The sequence below is a fragment of the Ictalurus furcatus genome, chromosome 7, assembly GCF_023375685.1.
Source record: "Ictalurus furcatus strain D&B chromosome 7, Billie_1.0, whole genome shotgun sequence".
NCBI classification, from domain to species: Eukaryota; Metazoa; Chordata; class Actinopteri; order Siluriformes; family Ictaluridae; genus Ictalurus; species Ictalurus furcatus.
The window spans coordinates 7,265,077-7,290,197 of NC_071261.1; the positions used below are offsets into that span (position 1 = coordinate 7,265,077).

Here is a 25,121-nt window from a genome sequence, read left to right on the forward strand (position 1 = left end):
TACCATTTACTTCTCTTTGCTTTCCTGGTGACAGGCTAAACTCCACTGGTGAGTACATATGATGGTGTGTGATGAGTGTCCGTTCAAAATTCAAATGATTCTTGAATCACTCAGGTACAGTAAGTACAGAAGTGTCTTCTGAAGGAACGTCTCGACTCGTGAATCACATGATAAGCGATTCAGTTGTGATTCTTCGGTGCCGGTTCGAGTTGAATCAAACCACGAAGTCTTCAAACGAAGCAGCAAAAACCAAAAAAAAAACCAAACAAAACACGACATGTTTAGGCACAGCGAGATTCGTTTCGAGTCATTCCCGAACTTCCTAGTTGTTGCTGGTTTTAAACTACATACAGTGTTTTCGTTTGCGGAGCGCGGGTTAACTAGCATCGTATTATTAGCATGTTGACTGAACCGTGAGTTGCGCGTGCCGCCTATGCTGCTTTCATTTCATAAATATAAGTACTTTTTTTTTAATTATTATTATTATTTTTATCGCCTCGAATGGGCGTTGTTGTAATACTACTCGAAAGCCTGCATATAATGTGAACGTCGTAATGAGTGGAAAACTCTCAATGTGTGTGTGACTCGTTCAGAATCGACTCACTCGTGACTCATTCCTGTAGCTATAGATTCATAATTTTCGAGCTTATTCAAAATCATTGAGGCGGGCTTGTTTGCAGTGTCGAACAGTGAGAGGAGTATGCTAATTTCCTGCACTTCCTCTCTGTCTAAATCAATGCCTTTTATAGGCAGGACTGCCTTTTAGAGTTGCGCCTGCCTTCTGTCACTCATCAACCTGTTCTTCTTACATAAAGTATAGCCTGCAGCACTGATCCTCCAGCAGCAACCCGGAACATGGAGACGCAGCTCCTCTTCACCAGGAGCAGCTGAGTTCGCCTCCGTTCACCGCTCTTTTTGCTGTTGTTGTTGCTGTTGTTTGTTGTTGTTGAAGGTAAGACTCATTCAAGTTTTTGCGTAGGAACGAGCTTCGAGGTGGTGTTTTTATTGTATTAGTGGACTTGAGGTGATGAGACTGTTTGTTTGGTGTTCAGGTATTAGGCAGTGGCGTTGCCTGCTATTTTCACTCACACACACACACACACACACACACACACACACACACACACACACACACGAGTTTGGACAATGTTTGTGTTTTGGTTGTGTTTTATTTACTTCACACTAACACAGATGAAGGTTTCCTAACATTAGATGATAATAGGATACGGTGGGGTTTAAAAAAAAAAAAAACAACAAACAAACAAACAAAAACAACAACAATAATAAAAATGTCAATAGTTATCATTGTTTAGAAGTAAACAAAGTTGTTTTTCGAGGTTTATGACTGGTGGTTTTGCATGAATGATGAATGTGTTTGTTGTTTTTATTTGTTGTTGTTGTTTTTGTAGCTCATTTTCTCTTGTTTCAATGTTAAGTCTAAAGTAGAAGGTCATATTTCAGTGTTTAGGTCAGCTTAAACATATCTATAATAATTTAAAAAAGCGAATTAATAAACAAGTAAACAGCTACATTAAGACTGGAGTATTGAGGAAGAACAGAACTGATAATAGAAAATGGTTCTGAACTTCCTCTGTGTGAAGGCACATTGTGCCACTTCCTGATTTTGTTTGATACTAAACGTGTGTCTGTGTGTGTGTGTGTGTGTGTGTGTGTGTGTGTGTAGAAAGTTCCTTCACACTCAGAAGTTCATGCTGTACTGATCTGTGTGCTTAATAACCCTTGGCTGCATTGAAAAGCATTGTAGCACATGTACAAGTGCAGTAATGGTCCGTTACATCGTGTGTGTGTGTGTGTGTGTGTGTGTGTGTTGTAGGATTTCCCGGCATCTCCTTTACAGCTCTAAATACTGAAAAAGATCTGCGCCAAAACTGCAGTTTGGACTTCGTGGTACCTATGGACACTTATAACTATTCAGAACCGCTTTCAGAATCTCTCCGTGTTATCGAAATAGTCATGGAAATTTCTAGTAGGGACGGGCGATACGGACTTAAAACTATATCGCGATATTTTCTGGTATTTATTGCGATACCGATATCGGTGATGATATTAATATAGAACCGTTCAGCACTGTTTTTTTTTTTTTTTTTTAAAGCTATAAGTGATAGCTGCATGCAGTCTTGAGAGCCTCAGAAACACAACCGTTGATGTAAAATTAAAACTGATTTTCTGTAAGCGAACCGGTTCCAGATCGTAGAGGTACAGTAGCTCCTCGTTTAGCGATCAAACTCGTCCGCGGTCCGCCGTACTCGTTTTCGCTCTGCGCGTGAGCTGCGAACGGGTCGAACGCCGCAGAAATACGCCGTCGACTAGGCTTTATCGTTATTATCGCGGGAAGACGAATTCTTATCGTGGGGAGAATTTCTACCGGTATATCGCGAACGATGAGAGATCCCTAACTTGTAGAAGATTTCTCGAAATGTACTTGGTGGTGGTCCAGGAGGTCGCGTTCTCTACTCACAGCTTCCAGGCTTGATCCAGAGGTTCACACGTTCTCACTCGGGTCTCTGTGGGGGTTCCTCCGGGTTCGCCAGTTTCCTCTCACCTCTCAGAAACATGCTGGTAGGTGTGCTGGCTATGAGAATTTCCCTCTAGGTCTGATTGTGTGATCTTCTGGGTGAGTGAATGAAAAAGAGGGTCTTCTTTAGCCCGAAGTAGCTCATCAAGACGGTGTAGAAATACAGATGCACTTCCAAATTCATCTCGTCCCCATAACTATTGGCTACCTACGCTACACCTTCACACTCTTGGTTCAGATTATTACTGTGTGCCGGCTGTTCCTGGTCCACGAGACGTAGGGACACTGATGAGACCCGTCCAAACCTGCATTTGGGCCAATATGTACATATTAATGGATTTAAGTGAAACGTATGAGCGTTTACTCGTATACATGTAGCTCGGGTAACACGTTTTGACGTTTCGTTTGTCCCCCTACGTCAACACGTTTCATTTAGCAAATTACAAAACGTCGTGTGTATATAGTCAGTTACGCATTTAAAGTTAGTTTTCTTTTCTTAACCCAGTACTGATGACGAATCGTGCTGGTATTTGGTCAACGTCTCGAGCTTGAGCCGTGATCGGCCTAGGGATTGACCTGGTAAGCGTTTAAATCGTTCATCGGCAGTTACGTCTCACTGCACTTCCATTACACTAATCATAGACCGATTATCGGTAACGGCGCTGAACTGAATTCAGTAGAAAGGTGAATCTCTGGAAACCGGCTGGTTGATTTACTGATTTAAGGATCTGAGAGTGTAGCGTGAGGGCAGAATTTAAATATATCCGGTCTGTGCGTCTGTCCGTGGCATTTTTGTTCGTTTTCACCAGTGTGACGGCTGATGTACTTCACCGACGGTGTTTCTGTTCAAATACGGTGACTCGGATGAAGCGCGTGGAAAAAAAAAAACAACAACCGGAAATTAATTATTTAAAAAGTGTGCACTGAAACCTGATGGGTTGGTCGTTAGTCTGCTGTGCAAAGTGCAAAAGTTGTATATTGTTTTTTTCACAGGCGTGCGTGCAGGGCTTCCTTTATGCAGCAGAGCTTTAAAAAAACAAAAAGAAAAAAAACAAAAAAAAGATCAAGCACGATTAGCGAAATCATTAAAGAGTTGTGTGTGCGGTCATGGTTTCCATTTTATACCACGCCTTCTTTTTGAGGGACGCAAAGACAATAAGACAGCAGGAACAGATTCTTCAGTGCATTGTCGGTCTGCATTCAAACACCTTTTCCTTTTCTTTTCTTCTTCTCTCTCTCTTTATAATGATGTGTTGGAGAGCAGTAGCACGATCGTCAGACTTCAGTCGTCGCGCCATAGCCAAAGATAAGCCGTGTGTATTTATCTGCATGTCGTCGCGATGTTTGTTTCGCTGCACTCTGTCTGAATGTGTTCTGAAATCTTTGCAGTGTTAAAGTGAACTTTCAGTTCGTGTCACTCGTCTGGCCCCGTGAGGAGGAAGTTCTCGTTTTGGAAGCCAGTTTTTAAACAGCGAGCTTTCTCATGCATCTTTAATTATCTCGCACGTTGATGCGGACCTGTACGTGTGATTAAACCGCGTCACGTATGTACATCAACCCCCAAACCTGCGTTTTATCCAGTGTGAATTATAAGTAAACCGTTGAAATGCTAATTTAAAAAAAAAAAAAAAAATGCTCTTTTGTGTGATGAAAGATTTAAACGTTTGAAGATATGAGTCGATGTTTCACTGAATTCCAGGGTTCTCTAGCTATGGGGCTGTGCACAGCTCCATAGAGTTGTTATCGTTATTATTATTATTATTATTATTATTATTATCGCACCAAAAATGGGAACTGCGACAAGCCGATTGCGCAGGACTCGCACTGACCGGACAGTTGATGACGGGGATGCCAGATTGGGCTGAAAGCAGTCTACGGCCGTCAAGATCTCGCTTCAGAGCAAATAATCCGAATTAAATGTGATCAGGTTCATTTACAAGGCAAGGTGTAAGAGCAGACAGTGTGTCTGTGATGTACAGAACCATTTCATACGAAGTTCTGGAGGAGGAAAAGGGGATTATGGAGTAGAAAACACCTGTACATGTGGGGGGAAAAAAAGAAAAGGGTTCACGTTCCCCGTGGTGGCCTTGTTTCCGAACCGAGGGCAGAGGAAAAAAAATGAACCTTTAGAAAGTGTGTGGACTAGTTTTAGGTTTTTTGTTTGTTCTTTGAGATGAAGTTGTGATGGAAATTTTGCCAAACCTGGCAACCCTAGTTAATGATATTAGTTGAATAGTCACAGTTGAATAACGGTCCGTCTAAAACTCTCTTAAAACAGGCTGCTGGATGACTGGATGTATCTACTACTGTAGATCGAGTCAACTGTGATCGCCTCCCAACTCACGTTAGCTTGAAGCTATGGTAGATGTTAATGTTGTCCTGCTCCACCAAAATCGATGGTCACAGGCAGTTTGTTTAAGGTCTTTCTCAAGGTGCTGAACAGTGACTCTTTTTTTTGGCTGTTCCTGGATTTAACCTCGCAACCATCTAGTCACTGAGCTACCACCACCACTGCGATTAAAAAAATCATAGTGTCCACTTAAAGAGTTTTATTAGTACAGATATCTTTAATTGGTTCTCCCCAGAAATCCAGTTTCGGACCAGGCCCTCCGTGTGGTACCTCCTGATCTTGACGGGGAGAGAAAGTATGAGCCCAGGCAGCAGTGTTTTTGCAGTCACACTGTGGACAGCATGTTCTCACAAGTCTGGCAGCCATCATGTTCATGCTTGCGCCTTTTTTTTCTCTCTCTCTCTCTTTTCACACTTTTCTGCTACGGCTCGGTGATCCGACGAGAGTTTTATCCTGCTTCTGACATCACCCACACTGGTAAAGTCTACTGACACGGCTACGCACATTAGGCCGTCAGATTAGGCAAATAGTATTGCGTGGCTTTAAAGGCTTTTTGAGGACATAATGATCCTAGAATTAATCTTACTCTGTGAAAACCCCTCACAAATATACACTTGAGTAGCACAACAGGAGGAAAGAGCTATCTGCCCTCTTCCGCATACATGAGCTCACATGCCCACGATTGGCTAGTGTCACAGTGATCGACACAGGAGAGAGAGAGAGAGAGAGAGAGAGAGAGAGAGAGAGAGAGAGAATCCCTGCCAGTTTTATAACCGTTTCACTAACGCGGATTTACTTCATACTCCCGAATTCACGAGTGAGAATCCTTCGTTAATACCCATCACCCATAAATGACCGAGAATGTTCAGAGCACAGCTGATTTACGTGTAGTGACGCCCACCAAACCCCATCAAAGGCTTCCAGTAATACAGCTCGGCCATCGCAGCGTGTCGGCAGCCATACCCTCCTTTTCGGGTGCCGTTTCTTTTGTCCTAACTGTATCTCTGGTCTTATTTGCCTTAACTTCTAGGTGAAGCCCAGTTTCTGTAGAACTGATCGCTGTAGGTTTATAGTGTCTCTTACAGCTAAACGTAAACTTTAAAAAAAAAAAATTTTAATTGTAAACTGAGACGTGTCTACAAGCTGTAGGAACAGCCATTAAAACACCGCATGGTGACGTGATTGCCCTGTGATGCAATCTTGTGTTGTTGGACCTTTTCTGTAGTAATGCTTACGAGTCGTGATCATTTATCAGCTTCTCACATTTTTATACATTCAATGAAACCTCCTTTAGGTATTATGTGATAAAGGCACAGGTTCTCAACTCTGGTCCTGTAGTGCCTCCTGAACACTACACGGTGTCCCAAAGATCTCCATACATGGGGGGAAATGATCACCTCTTAGCAAAATCTCTTCCAAAATTGTATACTTGTATACATACTTAGTTTATATATATATATATATATATACATATTTTTTTTTCAGATAGCCTTTGAGAACGTCTTTGACAAAAGAAGAACGTAGTGAAGTCATCCTCATGGTTGGATCGGGAAGCTGTCGTAAGGTTGTGATGGACTTTAACAGGAAACGTGGCGATCACGTCACACACAACACTGTTGCCAAACTTATTATCCAAATCTTCTTGACTTTTGTTATGTTGTGGACCGACCGAGAAGCGGACGTCCACGGACGTCAAACCCACTGAAATGGTGGCGGCTTACGTAGTCCTCTATGTATGAAGGCTTTTGGGACACGCTGGAGAATGTTCAGGACCAGGGGTGTTCAGGTGTATACCTGACCATATCTAATTATATGGTTCTAGTTAGGCAGGCTTTCTCGCTGCTTTTGTGCTTCCCATCAATGGGTGTGTTCAGGTCAGTTGTGTGTTAATAGCTCCCTCTGGTGGAGACAAAAAAAATAGATCAAACATTTTCTAATATTTGGAAATCTGGGGTTTTGGTACATCCTTGCCCCAGACAAAAAAAAAAAAAAAAACCCTGACATTATTAGCGTTATCACTAAGCACTAATAAATGGTCTGCATTTATATAGTGCTTTTTTAACCTTAGCGGTTCTACAAAGCGCTTTACACTGTTTCTCATTCACATGCCAATGGTAGCAGAGCTGCCATGCAAGGTGCTAGCTTGCCATTGGGAGCAACTTGGGGTTCAGTGTCTTGCCCACGGACACTTCGGCATGTGGAGTCACGTGGGCCGGGAATCGAACCACCAACCCGCTCTACCACCTCACAATGAATCTATCTAGTTACATTTCCCAGCTGTGGGGTGGTAAAATTTCCACCTGGTAGATCAGACTATTCTGTTTTTTTCTTCCAAATACACACTGTATAATTTAATATAGTGCACTTGTTTAATTAAAAAAACCAGCCACTACTTGAAAAACCTCAGTAGAACCTTCCAGATTTTGTGACCTGGACATGAATGAGTCATTTGTGGTCAGTATTAGGCACCGTGTTTAGGTAAGTGTTAAATAATACCGCATTACATGCGCCGTGCTAACCTCTTGCTCGTCTCCTGGAAACCACGGCCGATTTCGAATCCAGCGCATCAGACCTGTAATAGTCCCCGAGCCCCAAACCATAATGGCGTAGTCGTCATTTTCCCTGGCTGTATCTGTTTACGAGCACCCGCTAACTATGGAAATTGTCCGATGTGTTTAAATGGGATGAAGCTTCGGACGGAGAGTGATACTCGGCTGATTCAGTATGAGCTGTTATACACACAGCATTTGGCGTGCTCCACTTGCAGTTAACGAACGAGTCGATGAATGAACAGTTTTTTTAAAGTTTTATTACCGTTCCACTCGCACACACGCACACACCCGCACGAGATTAGGAGTCGGTAAATGACGCAAACCCAGTCTGTGTAAGAGACCGGGATTTGAATATGTTAAAGATTAGAGTCGGATTTAAGGCGTGAAAGGTATCCGATATGGCTGTGTACTCATTTTAACTACGCCTTTTCAGTATGAAGCCTGTAGACTGACAGAAATACTAAATGAGGCTTTGGGTGTCGGCGCATTTTCCCCCCACATCAAGTAATATTCAGTCTGGTCCAGATTAACGCGCGGCAATTTGAGGAAACACTTCGTGTGGGGACATTTGAACATTTTTCTATTATTTATAGTTTTGAATACTGCATTTTAAAGTCTAGTTACTTCGCCCCGAAAAAAGAAAGCGTACGGGGAGAAAATTGCATTGTATGGACAGTTATATAAGGAATTTTTTTGTGCTTGTTGTAGCTTTTTCAAAATTCGCGACGCAACTTGCGGAGTTTTCTGTGCTGTTTTGTTGTTTTGTTTTTTTTTGCATAATATGTTACGGATAGACAACACACATTTTAGTCAAAACCTGATTTTTCATCTCATCTGATGAGTTTAGCATATGTATAGCATAGTTGTATTCTGTTGATGTCCTATGGAATGAAGTCTACTTTATTGTTATTATGCAAATGAATTTGTTTGTAGTAATGACCGTGCAGTAAAGGAAAGGGTTGTATGAGCGTCTGTCCTCCTGATAGCGTTGTTCAGTAAGAGCCATAAGAGACGAGGTGCTGTGGAGAATGTAAAGGAATTTCCGATGGGAATTTGTCACAAAACGTGTGTGTGTGTATATATATATATATATATATATATATATATATTATATATATAGGGAATAAGTAAAAACAGTGTGGGGTGATGCAGCCAGAGTTACTGTTACTAGCCCAAAGTTCATTGTTGTTCAGTAACAGCGCACCAGTAACACCTAACGTGTTGTGTTCATCTTCTACCGTATCAATTTGCTAACAATTACTCACTGAAGACCAACATGTAAGTTTGAGCAGTTAATATTGTGGAGTGTGTGTGTGTGGAAAGCTTTAAGGAAGAACTTTATCTCTGACTGTTATAAAGCGCTGAAACTGGAGACTCATTCCTACATGTTAAATAAAGTTTCCTTACAGAAACGTAACCAGATTAGCTGTTGTATGTTTTTTTTTTTTTTATTTAATCTTTTTTTTGAAAATTAATCCGCACAGTCTGTCCAATCAGATTCAAGAATTCGACAGCACTGTAGTATAAGTGTGTATACTGTGTGTATATAGAGCGGCATGTAAGTCCAGGAGACAGACGAAGGACAATTCGGAGTTCATTCTGGCGATGTTTCTATGTCTCCAGGGTCGGAATCTGCAGAGAACTAATTCTTTGTTTTTATTTTTTTAATTTCTCCACATTTTTAGAATAATGAAGTCATCAAAACTCTGTAGTAGCACAAATGGAACAATGGGAATTATGTTTAAAAGTTATCCAATACCTGTCACCCATGTGAAAAACAGATTGCCCCCTTAAACGTGAAATCTGTTTGTGCCACCTTTAGCAGCAATAACTGCAAGCAAACACTTCTGATATCTGGAGATCGGTCTTTCACGTACTTCTAGGACTAGGGTTTACTCCTCTGCTTTGGATCGTTGTCCTGCTGCGTAATCCAGTTGCGCTTGAGTTTCAACTTACGGACTGAAGACCGGACATTCTCCTTTAGGATTTTCTGGTAGAGAGCAGAATTCATGTTTCTCTCAATTACTGCAAGTTGTCCAGACCCTGAAGCAGTAAAGCATCCCCACACCATCACACTGCCTCCACCATGCTTCACTGTAGGAATGATTTCTTTTTGTGGAATTCAGTGTTTGGTTTACGCCAGATGTAACGGGACCCCTGTCTTCCACACAGTTCCACTTTCGACTCATCAGTCCACAGAACATTCTCCCAAAAGGTTTAAGGATCATCAGGGTGTGTTTTGGTAAAATTCAGACGAGGCTTAATGTTCTTCTGGGTTAGCAGTGGTTTTCTCCTCACCACTCTTCCATGGATGCCATTTTTGCCCAGAGTCTTTCTGATAGTGGAGACATGAACAGTGACCTTTATTGATGCAAGAGAGGCCTGTAGGTCCTTTCATGTTGTCCTTGGCTCTTTTGTGACTTCCCGGATGAGTCGTTGCTGTGCTCTTGGAGGAATTTTGGAAGGTCGGCCACTTCTGGGAAGGTTTCCATTTGGAGATAATGTCTCTCGCTGTGGTTCTTTGGAGTCTCGAGCCTTTGAAATGTCTTTGTAACCCTTCCCAGACTGATGTATTTCAATCACCTTCTTCATCATCATTTCTGGAATTTCTTTCTACTTTGGCAGAGTGTGTTACTGGGTAAGACCTTTTAACTTCATGCTGTTGAAAAAGTTCTATTTTGATTGAACAGGGTTTGCAGTAATCAGGCCTGGTTGTTTCTACCCCATTATCAATGCAGTTTCATAGATTTGGGGAATTTTGTGTTTACGTGGGTTGCCTTTGTTTTATCTTATATTTTGTTTTACTTTCTGACACAATTTAGTATGAGAGATGCACAAAAAGTGAAGAAATCAGGATGGGGACACATACTTTCACAGCACTGTATGTATAATAACACACCCGAACATTAAAAAAAAAATCACACATCATCATGATTCGAGATTCATATTAAGCCAGACTCTGAAGAGCCACACTAGAAACAGTTCAGATGGGTCATGGACCGATTTTTGCACGTGTGTATGTGTGTGTTTTAATAACCTCACCTAAACACTGACCAAAGAAACAGAACAAGTGCTCCTTTCACCTGAGTTTTAAGAAGGTTTTTGACCTTGAGGAGGAGTGTGTCCAGGCAGGAGTAGATTCTCAGAGGAAACGGTTAATAAGCTCACAGCAGGAGCTGACGCTGGACACTGTGCAATGCTGTTCACTGCTGACTTCATGCCTTAAAACTAGTTAAAGATGCGAAGCAGAAGCACTGTTATTTTGAGAAGGGAAAAGGTGATGAAAAAATGAGCTTCATCTCACACTGAAATCAAACTTTTAATTGAAGTAAAATGATCCTTATCCTTCATGCTTAAAAAAAGAACACACAGAAGGGAACTTGAGAGATCTCTCCGCACCTTCCAGGGACCTAGATCTTCTCCCGTGGACTCTCTCTGCCATTTCTGTGTGCATTTGGATGCCAGATTTGGATTTTTTATTTAGTCTCCTGGTACCTCATAGAGTCCATGATGCCATGCGTCCTAACAAGGTTCCCAAAGCCACTTTGTAGAAAATAAAATAACCGCGCAGCATCACACTTCCTCCACCATGCTTCACAGTAGGGATTACGTTCTTTTCAGTAGAGCCACCCTTTTTATGCCAAACCCACCATGATTGATTGATTGATTGATTGATTAATTGCCAGAAAGCTCCATTTTTACCTCATAGATGAAAGAAAAGGTTTTTTTTGTTGTTTTTTTTCCTGGCATGCCTTGTGTCCAGGTTCTTGACATGGAGGTGATGTTTATAAATTTGGAGATTTCAATCCCAAAATGCTCCTTAAGCAAATCTCCACATTGTGATCCTTGGAGTTTGCCTCTCTAACCAGCCTTCTCAATGTTTGAGGGTTGTTTTTTTTAATGCATCTTTTATGAAGAGTGCCAATGATTCTGGCGCTGATCGTATTTACATTCTATCAAATGACGGTGATGGATGGAGATGTCTTTCCTCCTACGTTACTCATTTGACCCTGCAGAAGATGTGGAAAACGTACGGTCGAGTTTATATATCGTTTTTCTTCTGTCTAGCACTTTCTTTGTAATGGAAAATTTGTTTAAAAAAAAAAAAAAAAAGTGTACATAATAAACCAAAGGACAATAAATAAATAAAGTACAAAACAAGGGGGGGGGGGGAGGAAAAAAGCTTTATTATGTCATCAGTTATTAGTGTGCAGAGTTTTGAAACCACTTTATACAGTTCTATTTAAAAAATTCACTAAGTACCATGACTACAGTACGTAAATGGCTGCAGTATCATAACTTGTCCACCAAGGGGCAGTAAAGTCCCATCACATCCTGTCCTCTGAGATGGAGGGGTCAGGTTTCTGTCCTAGGTTTAGATATTAGTCATAACCATAACAGTCACCCGGTAATAAAAGTTATTTCTGATGATTTGTCTTCAGGAGTCAATATTGATCTTTCGGGTCACGGTGCTGTCGTACGGAGTAAGGTCGGTCAGTTACAGTTCGTTATAAAGGACAGATCTAGGCTGACGGGTTCAACACGATTTATTACACAGCCTCGAGAAACGGGATATGGGGTAGGATTGATCAGGATTTACATAATATGACTGTAAGCACAACCGTTAATCAAACGGCAAATATATGATGGATCAGCAGTGTAATAGATCATCAGTGTTGACAGCTGTACACGATGATGAGGTGGCACCGGTTTCTTCTCCTGCCTTTCTTCATCACTTACATTCGGGTGGAGTCTCTGTCTTGCTCACTCTCTCTCTCTCTCTCTCTCTCTCTCTCTCTCTGAGTCATCACTCAGGCGGCGAGGCTCTTGGCCTGGTCACTACAGCTGGCCGGAACTGCATGCCTCTCTTTCCCACTTTAAAGCACCGCGGTGCTGTTTGTGGGATTTAACGCTGGTGTTTGGATTTACACAGTGTCTCATGATTGTGTCACACCACCAACTGAGGTCTACAGGGATTGGTGGGGGGAGGGGGGTTACGGGAAGTGATGCTGAGGGAGAAGAGATGGACAGGGCGTCGGAGCGTGTGTGTCAGGCGGGAAGAGCGATGACACCAAGCCAGATCACAGAACGACCATGATGAGCACATTGTAGAGCTATTCTGAGATCATACTTGCTCGCCGTTTCTGGTACGACGCACATTTAATCCTTAACACCAGGTTTTGCTGAACCCGTGTCTATGTAAATGTCTTCAAGGCAGTTTTCTGTCCATCTGCTTCAGGCTCACAGATGAGCACGTGGCATGCTGGGAGGTTAACGCCACGGCTCTGAACTGAATCTGGGTCAGAACGGATGCAGCTCTCGCTCTCGCGCTCTCTCTCTCTAAACTCACTGCAGCACCCCAGCACTGCAGAGCCCCACCCCGCTGTGCCTCAGCGCATGTGACTTCGCTCCCCTCCCTCTAGCTTGCTTTGCGCAGTGTGTGTGTGTGTGTGTGTGTGTGTGAAAGAGAGGGAGGGGGAAGGCGGGTCCGTGCGCTCCACTGGCTGAGCTGTAGTAGTAGTAGTAGTAGTAGTAATAGTAGAGGGCACGTGGACACACACGCTGCTCTCCATGCTGACACATGCTGTTCCCTGCATACACACCCTGAACTGACAGATTTACACACACACACGCTCCCATGTACGTTGCGCTAATGGGATTCGGGGATTTTAATCAAGACGCTCTCATTCGGATCTCATCCTGTGAGTGTTGAGCAAGAATGTTTTTTTTTTCCCCTCGCTTATTATAGCAACAATTATATGCACATTTATAAAAGATTGGTGGGGGAAGAAAGCTTTTCTCTAGTGCTTCAGTTTCCCCCTCATTCTGAAACCTGCATCCGTTCCACTTACTTACTGAAATCAGTGTATTGATGTTCTTTCACGTCTGCTGAGTATCATCTTCCATGCTCTCGCCTCGCCCCACCCCAGAGACCTGCTCCTATTGGCTGCTGCATTATTTTTAGTGTAGAGAGCCGTTTTTGGGCTCCATGGAAACAGCAGAATGTCGTGAGCCAATAGGAGGACAGACTGGATAAGTGATAGTCAAATGAACAAACTGGATTCGATCATCCCCACCCCCAAATCCGAGGCACATTAAGGTGGATTTGGGGCTTCAGGACTGAGCCGCTAGTGCTTATTTACTTCCTCTGCATGGCTGTATATGTAGTACTGAAGGAACACGGATTTCTGAGCGCACACACACACACTGCAGAGTAGGTCACTGACTGGCCTCTTTACCTCCTTTTACTCCACTTTTAATTTTTTTGCTCCATTTTTAATTTATTTATTTTTTCTTCTGGTTTTGCAGTCGCTTATAAAGCGTTAATCCCACGAAAGGAATTTTGTGGAGCCTGGAGCGGACCGTTGCAGTGATGTTATCCGAGGTCCGTCTCTTTCCTCAGAAGATCCCTCCCTTTTCATGGGTGGTTTGAAAGCCTCCTGCTTTAGGGAGGGATGACTCGTATACAGTGACACAACTGATCCACAGGAGAGGAATCCTGGAAGTTCAGGGATTCCTGGAAAGTTCAGTTCAATGGATAAAGAGTTCGATTTCAGTCCCTAATGAGGAAGCCAGAGGCGAGGTCCAGAAATGCAGCAGTGGAAGAGGCCAGTGATATTTAAGGGATAGGGATGGAACAATAAAGCAAACAGGACACACAATGAAGTAGGATATCATGTAAGGTGTGAAAAACATTTAATCCGTCCTGATGCCTTCTGCTTGAAGTTCTCATCACTCGAGACACGGACAGGTTACGTTCTAACGCGCGGCGTTTATGTCACGACGAGCCTGAATGACTCGCGCGCATTACACCTGTCGTCACACACGTTCAGTTATCTTCTCGTACTTTTTATAAACGTTAAACATTCGCCATCATGTAAACCTTTTTATATCTGCACTGCCTTGAACAGCTGTTCCCCGTCACACCGGTATGTTGCGTTTCCAGATGTTAAGGGAGTACAGGTAGGCCGAACAGAGACGTGTGTGATAGATCATTTTTCTGAGATCTTCAAAGAGCTTAGACATGCGCCGATTCATACCGTTAAACGGCACGACACGTTAATAGGATCTCGGTATTCTCCGTGGGAGGCGTCGCTAACACCGTCCTCTTCTTCTCGTCAGGTTTCTGATTGGACGGCATGGGGAATCTGATCAAGGTTCTGACGAGGGACATCGACAACAATGCGGGGAACTTTTTCCTGGACTTTGAAAGTAAGTTTATAAAGTGTGTGTGTGTGTTTGCAAAAGCAACAGTTTTTAAACAGAAAGGAATTCGTGTGCTAATTAGCATTCGGGCTACAACACATCTACTGTAACATCCTGTATATATGATATCAAAACAGTTGTTGCTCGTGGACTCAGACTTTTTGAACCGGACTGTACATTCAGTGCCCGTGTGTGTAAGCGAGTGCCGTTGTTTTCATAGATGCTCAGCCCACTGACGCAGAGAGAGAGTTATGGGAACAGGTGAACAAGGTACTGACGGAGGCTGTGAGTGTTTTACAGGATCTGCAGGCCTACAGTGGAGCAGGAGAATCCATTAGACAGGTAAGTCTACGAGATTATATATATATATAGAGAGAGAGAGAGATTCATCTAACGTCCATTAGAATACAGCTTTAATGTATGAGCATTAAATACATGAGCATTTTTCCTGGCAACTGCAATGACGTAAAAGTTCCATTTCTGATGTTGATGTAAACAAAAACAACTAAACGGCTATAAAAACCGTATCTCGCGTCTATTATGCGAATTCTTTGGCGATGATTAGATGATAAAAAGTCAGCTCTCAGTCAGAGGGAAAGCTTATAAAAGCCTTCTCAGTTGTTATTAGCTTTATACTGCTCATAAACTCACACTGGATTACTTAATGGTTTGGCTCTTAAACCAGTGAAAACAATGGACTGTTCTTAAAGTGCGCCGGCTGCCTGAACCAACACGAGCCCGGCACGGTGAGGAAAGATGAACCAGATACGTAAATAAAAACCCGTTCCTGAAATCCAACTGAATCGAATCGCATTCCTGGAACAGTGTGTCACTGAGGTGTTTAGTGCTGTAGCTGCTTCGTCACGCCTGAATCAACAAGTCGGGTATCTATCCAGCGTTTGATAAGGTGACTCACACGTACGGTGTTGGAGGAGGCGTGCAGTTTAATGCCATAGTGCTGAGAGAGGTGTTCAGAGAAAGCTTGAAATCAGCCGGGATTGGGAAATGCTGGGAGTTGGAGGTCGTGTGAAAGTTATTCACTTCAGCAGGCAGATGTTGACGCCGTGTGTTTTTGTGTTTCCAGGCCATCCAGCAGCCGAGTAATGAAAGTGTGCAGGAGAAAGCCTGGACCGCCGTGGTGCCGCTGGTGGGCAAGCTAAAGAAGTTTTACGAGTTCTCTCTAAAGCTGGGTATGAGACTTCACTGTGTCTTTATGTTACACATACTAACACTTAATCTTGTGCAGAAAAAAAGGACTGGAGCCTGTGATTAAACTAGGCTTGATCTTCCCTACACACTGACTCAAAATGCATACAGTTTGGCAAGAGTTATCACTCAACTCAAAAATACACCCATAGAGCAGTCTTTTCCTTCCCAATACAACAGGAGCGCATCCAGTTGTCATAGTAACCCTTCATTAAAATATTTGAACCGCTAAGCCAAACTGTATGCTTTAAAAAGTCCCGTCTCTTGATGGCACGTTCGTCTCAGCTGGGCGTTCAGATGCTCCGTAGGGAATGCGGATACGTCACGCTGTCGCATCTTGCAGCATCGATCCGTTAAGGAAGGAAACCCATACAGTTCCTTCCCGAGCCAAACAGGAAACAGCTGTTGCTGCTTAGTCCCGCCCTCCCCGTGCTCAAATTGGTTCAAACTGTCATCTTCTCCACCACTCAATATGTTTGTTTGTTTAAAAGGGGAAAGGAAATTCCTCATTTGAGAGACATCTCTCTTTTATGGACACACCTACAGTGTTAGTAAATAAAATGCCTTTTTTTCCCCCCATTGGAAAAACTCTTAGAATTATATTGTAATAAATGGCTTTAACTTGCTAAGGGAATGTTAGATGAAGACAAAATTTCATTCGGAAGTCTAAAACATCCAGGTATAACTTGGGGAAAAAAAACCCAATTGTTTCGGGCATTTTTTTTTTTTAAATTGGGACTTTAAATGAGCCAGATTGAAATGATATGGCACTTGATGCTGAAAAAAAAATGAAGCTAGGTCTTTAAGGGTTAATCGGGAATGATTCATAGAGTTGTTTTGAATTCTCTGATATTAACGAACACTACCTGGAAGCCCCGCCCCTTTCCCCCCCCATCTCACACCCCAGCTCTCGACTACACTTTCTGTCAAGGTAAGAGAATGGGGAAGGTTTTGAGTTCATTAAAGCGATAGTTCACCCCAAAGCCCTCGTGTCGTTCCAAACCCATGCGCCTACCCTCCTTCTTCCCGACTCACATGAAGACATTTTTAACCAAACCTGTGAGATTTCCGTCCCTCCCTTTTTACAGTCTAGTGACCAACATTTTTTTTTTCTTCAAAAGCCAGTGGAGTCACACGGATGACTCTTACCATGCCTTTGTGAACTTTCTGCTTACCTGAACTGTACATGGAGGGACAGAAATCTCCCGTGAGGTTGAGTAATTGATGACGGAATTTTCCTTTACGGATGAACTGCTATATCGCTTCAACATGGCTAATATTAGACACGTACGTCACTGAATCATTTCGGTGAAAATGTCCGACCTAAAAAGATTCTTTCACCAACAATGAGACGTTAAATAAACCCCTTTTTCCATTATTACTTTCAATGAAAATTCTAAACTGAAATATTTAATAACATTGCAGAACGCCTTCAACATAAAACCCTTGATCCAAATCCACTTTCAGCCATTTTCGGAATGCCTCCTGAGATTGACTTTGCAGCGCCATTGCAAAACGCACTGGCCTTTACAACCTTGTTAGCTAGACGTTTCACCCCCTGCCCTTGGTATGTGGATTAAAGAAGTGTTTAAAGTTTTAAAAATAAAAAAAAATTCGATTCTCACCTCATGGGTTCCTTGAGGACATGTGATAAGGTACCATGTGACATGTGTTTACCGCACACATTGCACAATCACCTAAAATGACCTGATATTATTACTACTACTACTACTACAACACCCTCCTGTAGGATTAAATCGTTAATTGTGCTTTTTTTATTATTTTTTTTTTTAACGGCAACTCATGAGCAGGGAAAAATCAATCTCACACGAGCCTAGACTGAACATCAGCTGTATTTGTGTAGTGTTTTTTGAACTGCCAAGAATCTGAGCTTTGCATAGTTATTGCTCAGCGCAGTGACGGTCAGTGTCGAATGACTCAGCAAAGCTAGCGATATAAAAAGCAGCTGTATAACCTCCGTCAGCCTCACACCTCGCTCGCTCTCGCCTCTAGTTCTCTACACCATCACTCCGAGGTCTTTTCTGTATACACAATGTCCTCGAACTCCTTCTCTTTGTACCGTCACGTTCATGGATGTTACTTGAATAGTGTAGCGAATAGACCCGGCTGTAACGTCATGTCGTGGTGAGGTAAATGCTATTAGGATTACAGTGTTCATGCTCGTTGGTGGTAGTTAGCCTCGAGCCAGGCAACAACGCGTCGTAATTGGATTAAGATATTATTCTGGGCGAGTCAAACCCTCGGAGGCCTCATCTAGAGAAATATTGCTTTCTGTTCACTCTTTAAACGGTTCAATTTAACACGGAGTCTAGTTCCTGATATTTATTATTACTGCGTGAGAAAATAAGTCACGGACGGTAGAGCAAGCGTTACGTTTCACATCTAATAAGTAATATAGATCAATAGGAGGAAGGGCAGTACAGGTTTAGGGTTTGGTATCCGAGCGGTAGGTAAGCAGCAATTCATGCGGATTAGTGGGTCATGTCCCAGTTAACTATGACACATCTCCCTAATCGCACATAATCACCAACCAACTGCAGCAGTCTCTAGAGAAGAGCTTTCAAAGGCCTACACTGACTAAACGTCTCTCTGATGCGCAACCGAGATTTATGCGCCTCTGCCAGATATTCGACTAGACAGTTAAAAATGCATGTGGATATAAATAGGTCTACGCAGCTCACTGCACTGCGATCCACTCGCTTTCTTGCTGGGTGAGGAGTGCACGCCGTCTGCACGTTCTCTACGTGAACTTCAGTTAAAATCGGAATTACGAACACGTTCTGCCCCGGGCAGGTCTCTGGAAAAACACCCCTTCGATTGGATTCTTGCTATTGGGCCTTGGTTCCTTTTTCATTTGCTCAACTCTACGAGTTTGTCTTTCACTGTCGTCCGTCCATCGGGGCAGCTGTAATGTAACACTACCTCTTTGCCTGTTGTCTCGCGTTGTGCAGAAGGTGCTCTGCACGGCCTGCTGGGATTCCTAACGAGTGCGCACTGCAGCCCCACGCAGCACTTGGAGCAAGAGCAGGCTCTGGCACGCCAGTTCGCAGAGATCCTCCACTTCACCCTGCGCTTCGATGAGCTCAAGGTATGTGTAAGCAGATATACGAAGGTCTCGCCTTCTCCTGTCTTAGTTGGTCATCTAATGGAAGCCTCGAAGCTGAGAAAGAGACACACACAGTAGCCGTTTATTCATGGGGACTTGGATTATGTATTATTTAAGAAATAAAAATAATCGCTGGTGATGTTTATTTAACACATGGAGAAAGAGTCAGCATGGGTTTTATGGTTTTTCAGTAACATGACAAGCTTGTTTTATTAACTGCAAGAGAGACAAAAAATAGAGGACGGGGAGGGAGGCGGGGCGTTCTTCGCCCTCGCGGTTCACTTTCGATTTAGCGGCAATTGCTTGGACTGTGGGTTCGTTATTATTCTTAATGGAAAAACACGAGCAAAACAGTACAATGACAAACTCGCTCATATTAAAACATAGAACTTTTGAAATCGAATCTTCCGCCATCATCTTGTCAGTCAGCTCGCCTCGCGCTCGTCACGCGATGAAAGAGATCTGACTCGTTCGGCTCGTGCTGAATCGAGCAGACGCGTTCAGTTTTTAATCGTAGCTAAATTTTAATCGTATCGTAGTTCTTAATCGTTCTCTAAGTGAACGGAATGGTTTTTATTACTATAAAAAGGCAAAACGACGGTGGGGGCGGTGCCGTAATCGGTGTCCGGCTGAACACCGGCTATCGCAGCGAACCTGATAGCTAGCACACACGTGCTAAAAATAAAAATGTCATGGATGGAAGCTGTGATACAAGAGAAATAAAACACTTTGGGACACAGTCGGAAAATCAACTTACCTACTGATGAATTCAGCTGATATAGTGTACCTTTACCTATAAAAGGTAGCTACGCACGGTGAAAGTCTGCATGAATCCTGTCTCTTTTCTTCCCAGATGACTAATCCAGCCATTCAGAACGACTTCAGCTACTACCGCCGGACCCTGAGCCGCATGCGAATCAACAACTTGGCAGTAAGTGCACGTGTTTTCTGTGTGTGTGCGAGATCTTGTGGAAACACGTCTCATTATCAGAGAGCTTATGTTTCAGCAACGCGCCAATTCATCAGGGTCCGGGGTTAACGAGCAGCGCTGAGATCTGCTCCACTCAGATCATTAAATAAGCGAGGCCCTGAGTCAGGGAAATGCTCATTTCAGTCATACATCTATTCCCTTTTATCCTGCTACTTTTAGCTGATGCAGGGTTGATCATGTCCAGTGAGGGGGTGGTTTCTGCACACGAGTGTATGCTAATGGACTCGGGCTCGTAACCATCCCGAACCGGAGAGGAGATGGAGGTTGCACGACCTTGCCTCCCCAATTAAAAGCTTTCGCAGTCAGGAATAATTATCACCGCCTCCTCAGCTAATGAATCGTGAGCTGCGGTGCTGTACCGCCTGCTCTGGGCTGCCAAGATCTCCTACGCCTGCATGTTGAACGTGCGGTAAAGGACGATTTACATTCAATTTGTAGTAACCTCTGGGGAATAAGCTTTTTCAGCATGAGAAGAAAGCTGACTTTCTTGTATTTTGAGCGATTTTGTGTTACAATTAGAATATCCTACCAGCATTTAAACACCATAATCAATGTAAATGTAGTTTTCTCCCTTAAGCTAGTTTTTCACTGGGGGATTACTACTCGTCCCACTACACGAGACGATCCCAAGAAAATCTCGGCTGGATTCTAGAACACGTCGTTCGATAATATGCCTTCCGTGTCGGATTATACGATAGACCTGCGATCGTTTTACTACATCCAGAAAATGGGCTCACATAAACAGACCTTGGTATAACAGTAGCATCGTTATGCGAAGAGAAAACACGTTTTTAATCCGTCCTCTATTTCTTTCCGCCATGATAGAACTGGGAGGAGATTTTCTCTCTGCTGCCACCGTTGTGGTCTTGTGTAAGACTATACTGTCTGCCTATTGGTGGTGTTTAGACTAGCGTGGTCGGGCGCTCACACGCTGAGATTTTACGCAATCTCGGATCTCAACCCGTGCCCGATTTTCAACAGCCGGAAAAGTGAACACGCAGAACATCCGACTCTCGTATCCACTGGGTTAAACTTGGAAAACCTTCATCAGATTTCCCGCTTTACATTCAAGTATATAAACACCTGACCCATACACCAATATGTGGGCCTTCTCCAAAGGAAGTGGCCCCCAATGTGGCCCAAACCTGTTCCAGCATGTTAATGTGTTAAATGCCCAAACGTTTGTGGACACCTGACCATCACGCCTAGGTGTGGTTTTTTTTTTTTTTTTCGTTGATCAAACAGTTACCATAAAGTTAAAAAAACAAAACACAATTGTATAGGATGCATTTGGATGCTGTAACATTAGTTTCCCTTCACTGGAACTAAGAGGAGCAAACATGATCCAAGTACCCCTGTTCCCACGCTCCATAGAGACACGGTTCGCTGATGTAGGTGCGGGCGAATTCGAGTGACCTGCACAGAGCCTCAACCCCACTGAACACCTCTGGGATGAACTGGAAAATCGCCAGCGCACCAGGCTACCTCTCCTGACCTCACTAATGCTCTTGAGGCTGAACGGTTACAGATCTGCAGCGGAATAATACTGGAAAACATTTCAAGGAGAGCGGAGGCCGTTATAGCGGCAACGTGGGAACAAACTTCATATTAAAGGCCCATGCTTTTGGAATGGGATGTTTAACAAGCACATGTGGTTGTGGTGGTCAGGTGTCCACATACCTTTGGACATACAGTGTATCTATCTCTCTCTCTCGCTCTCGAATGATGATGATCAAGCTTGCCAAGAGATTACAACTGAGAGTTTGGGGCAGCTGGGGCTCGGGTGGTAGAGCGGGTTGTATAGTCCCACATGCCGAAATGTCCTTGGGCAAGACACCGAACCTCAGTCTGCCAGCGGGAGCAACTTGGCGTGTAAAGCGCTTTTGTAGAACCTCTAAGATTAAAAAGCACTAATATAAGAGCCCTTTAGCATCACTACAGAACAATGCTGGTGTAAGCGAAAGCACACTAGAGATCATCTCAAACGATTCAAAACGTTTTACTTCTAAACTGTTGTCGTATATGGTTTTGTCCCTAGACAGAGGAAGAGAACGAGGTAAACAACGAACTGGCCAATCGCATGTCTCTGTTCTACGCCAATGCTACACCGATGCTGAAAACATTGAGTGACGCCACGACGAAGTTTGTATCCGAGGTCAGTCTTCAGTCCAGTATCACGTTCTATAACGAGGCCCGGTTCTAAATTTCTGAACGTAGATCTTTTTTTCTTTCCCCCGTGTTGACAGAATTCAGACGTACCCATAGAAAACACGACAGACTGCCTAAGTACGATGGCGTGCGTGTGTAAAGTCATGTTAGACACACCGTAAGTTCTTTTCCATTCACAATCTTCTTCCAGTTGCCTTTAAGAGGATTATAGTCATTTCTTCTTTGTGTGTGTGTGTGTGTGTGTGCTCAGGGAGTACCGTAGCCGTTTCGCGAGTGAAGACACAGTGTTATTCTGCCTTCGTGTGATGGTGGGAGTCATCATCCTCTACGACTACGTTCATCCGGCCGGAGCGTTCGTCAAGTCCTCGAAAATCGACGTGCGTGCAGAAATTCTCTCTCCACAGGTCTATTCACGTACACGTCCCATACGTTGATCATCTAATTACTGCGAATCTTGCTCTGTTTCACAGATGAAAGGATGCATCAAAGTCCTGCGGGATCAGCCGCTTAACAGAGTAGAAGGTCTCCTTAACGCGCTCAGGTCCGTGGTCTTCACCCTCCTCACACCACTATTCAGCACTTTTTTAAAAAAAAAAAGAATAAAACACGTACGCCGGATATATTTTCACGAATTGCTTTCATTTGTCTTCGACTAAAGGTACACGACAAAACATTTGAACGACGAGACTACCTCCAAGCAAATCAAAAACATGTTACAAGTCTGACCGCGGCCACAGGACGGTACTTTTTGGAACGTAACGAGGATTTCGACCCTCTTCTGACGAGACTGCTTTGTAGTGGGAGTTTTTATAATAATAAGACAGGATGGTCAGGTGGCAGCTACCGGGAGACACCGCTGTACGGCGGTCTTAACGCAAGTCGGAAAAGGAGCTCCTCTACTGCGTGTGTGTTTGTTTGGGGTTTTTTTTAAAAATTGTTTTACTGGCCCTGTGTATTTTTTTTTTTTTAACGGTTGGCAGAGTTCCAAGGTAGAAACAAAAGATCTTTTTAATGTGATTTCACTGTTAAATGATGTTTGTTTTGACATTTGATGATTCTTTTTAACAAAATAAAGACGCTGTTTAAATCCGTTTCGCCGGCGCGTGTTCTTTCATACGACCCGTCTCGCGTCACGATGTCGGGTAAATCGGCCGATGGCTACGGCCGCTTGCACGTGCGGAAGTGTTTTGCGTGTGCCGGTGGGAGTTTCTGTACTTTCACACACCGACTCGAGCATCTGGATATATAACGAGCCTTTAAGACGCTTTCGGAAAGGTTTCTAGTTCCACTGGATGCCGTTCGGGCCAATGAGATCGGTTCCAAACCCACATCCGTGCTCCTAACAAAGCGTCTGGAATTCTCGTTCTGATTTCCTATCCTTGAGTCAACACATGAGCAATGGTACTATCATCTCCCTTCACCCCGCCTGCAGCAGTGTTTTCCTGCCAAATGGGCTCAAAGTATGTGGGAGAAAACAAAGCTGGAAGGAAAAGTCTCTGCACTGCATTCTGAATCTCAGCTGGCTGGAACAGGAAGCCACTTTCCCTCTCAGCCAGATGGAATGCGGTGTGCGTAACCTGCCGCTGATTGGTCAGCAGGGGTCAGCTGACTGTAGAGGGAAAGGATTGTGAGTGAGGGTTTACCGTCATAGTGAGTAATACAGCGATAGATCTCTATGGGAAAACGTGATCCCAGACCGAGTGTGTATTTAATTTGCTCCGCGGGGCAGCATCTCGGGATCGCGCTGTGCTGGCTGACACTTCCTCCCAGCCGAACACATACTGTTTTCTAAATGGCTTTCCTGACTGATCAAGATAGTTTCACCAAGGGTGTCTAGCGCTGGGCCAAATGCTCGTCTGTTTACACAGCCTGGCTCTACACTCGGACAGTAAGAGGCACAGGCGATGACTTCCTACGCTGTGTGTGTGTGTGTGTGTGTGTGTGAGTGAGTGCGACCTGTAATTCCAGAGCGCCATCTCCCAGGGTGGCCACTACAAAGCAGACCAAACACCATATGGCGGTAAGATTACTTGCACTCCTCTTCAGCGCTGGTGTCAGCACAAACAAACAAACAAAGTCACCTCAGAAGTGTGAATGCCACCGTGGGAGGGTATAAAGAGGCCTCGGCGGAATAGAGCTCAAACAGGCGTGTGATTAAATATTTGCCTGTGTAGTACACTGCATACAGAGCGTGCACACAGTCTCTCTTCCAGGATCTAAGGGCATATTTTCAGCAGGTCATCGCCGACCTCCACGCTCGTCACGGCCCGGATGGTATTTTACGGGTGGGGAGAGAGCGTGGCGCCGGTACGTCACTTATAAATCAACAAGCCTCGACCTTATGTACGCACCGTTCATTCATTTTCCATTTAAAAATGAAAACGGGTGTTTTGTTTTCTCCAGCCACCATGTCCTCGTTTACCGTCACCCTCTTGGGATTTTTTAAAAAAAGCACACGGTGATCCGTTACGCTGTAACGGTTATATTTAATCTACCCTCTACTTCCTACTCAGGAATTTCTGATAAGACATCTGAGTCATTCATTAATTTTAGCCCCCAAATGATGAAAAAAAAAAAAAAACAAGCCAAGGAGAAATACAAGAGCTTTTTTTTTTGGGGTGGGGAGGGAGGGGGGGGAATACTGTTTCAGATCCAAAAAGCGTTCTGCATATCTCATTTGCGGAATGGACCTGAACCAAACATCAGCAGTCAAAATACACGTCGTTTCCATCTGGAGAAAGCTGAAACCTCCAATCTATTTGACGTGTACAGTGAGGACGGTAGAAATAGATCTACAGGATCTGGCTGAGACGATCCGCTGAAGCAAGGGTGAGTGTTGGGAATGAACTATTTCTGCAATCGGGAGGTGATGACTTCTGTTCCAGCATTCCTCTCCAATTGTCCGCACAGTCATTTCCTCTACGTTCTCCCGACTTCAGAGGAATACAAGAAGAGCAGTACCAGTTCGACCAAGATAACGAGTG

At 43.7% G+C, this 25,121-nt stretch overlaps 1 protein-coding gene and 1 long non-coding RNA gene across 3 annotated transcripts in view; one reads left to right on the forward strand and one right to left on the reverse strand.

Moving 5' to 3' along the window:
• Positions 1–274: 274 nt before the first annotated feature.
• On the forward strand, positions 275–23,227 carry fam49ba (family with sequence similarity 49 member Ba). Its single transcript, XM_053628110.1, has 11 exons — positions 275–952; positions 14,561–14,650; positions 14,865–14,986; positions 15,729–15,834; positions 18,823–18,959; positions 19,831–19,908; positions 22,007–22,123; positions 22,215–22,294; positions 22,388–22,514; positions 22,608–22,678; positions 22,796–23,227. The coding sequence occupies exons 2-11, from the start codon at positions 14,578–14,580 to the stop codon at positions 22,860–22,862; spliced, it is 978 nt and encodes a 325-aa protein (XP_053484085.1). The 5' UTR covers positions 275–952; positions 14,561–14,577; the 3' UTR covers positions 22,863–23,227.
• LOC128609571 (uncharacterized) overlaps positions 16,038–25,121 on the reverse strand; it is a 110,569-nt gene continuing 101,485 nt past the window's right edge. For both annotated transcript variants that reach the window (XR_008386252.1, XR_008386250.1), the window contains one exon: positions 16,038–19,031. This is a non-coding gene — a long non-coding RNA (uncharacterized LOC128609571). The remainder of the gene's footprint in view (positions 19,032–25,121) is intronic.

Excerpts from the sequence above, each read along its gene's own strand:
- fam49ba (XM_053628110.1), top strand. The coding sequence starts at position 14,578 with ATGGGGAATCTGATCAAGGTTCTGACGAGGGACATCGACAACAATGCG. Across the intron at positions 14,987-15,728 it reads CAGGAGAATCCATTAGACAG|GCCATCCAGCAGCCGAGTAA; the intron begins GTAAGTCTACGA and ends TTGTGTTTCCAG. Across the intron at positions 22,515-22,607 it reads TCAAGTCCTCGAAAATCGAC|ATGAAAGGATGCATCAAAGT; the intron begins GTGCGTGCAGAA and ends TCTGTTTCACAG.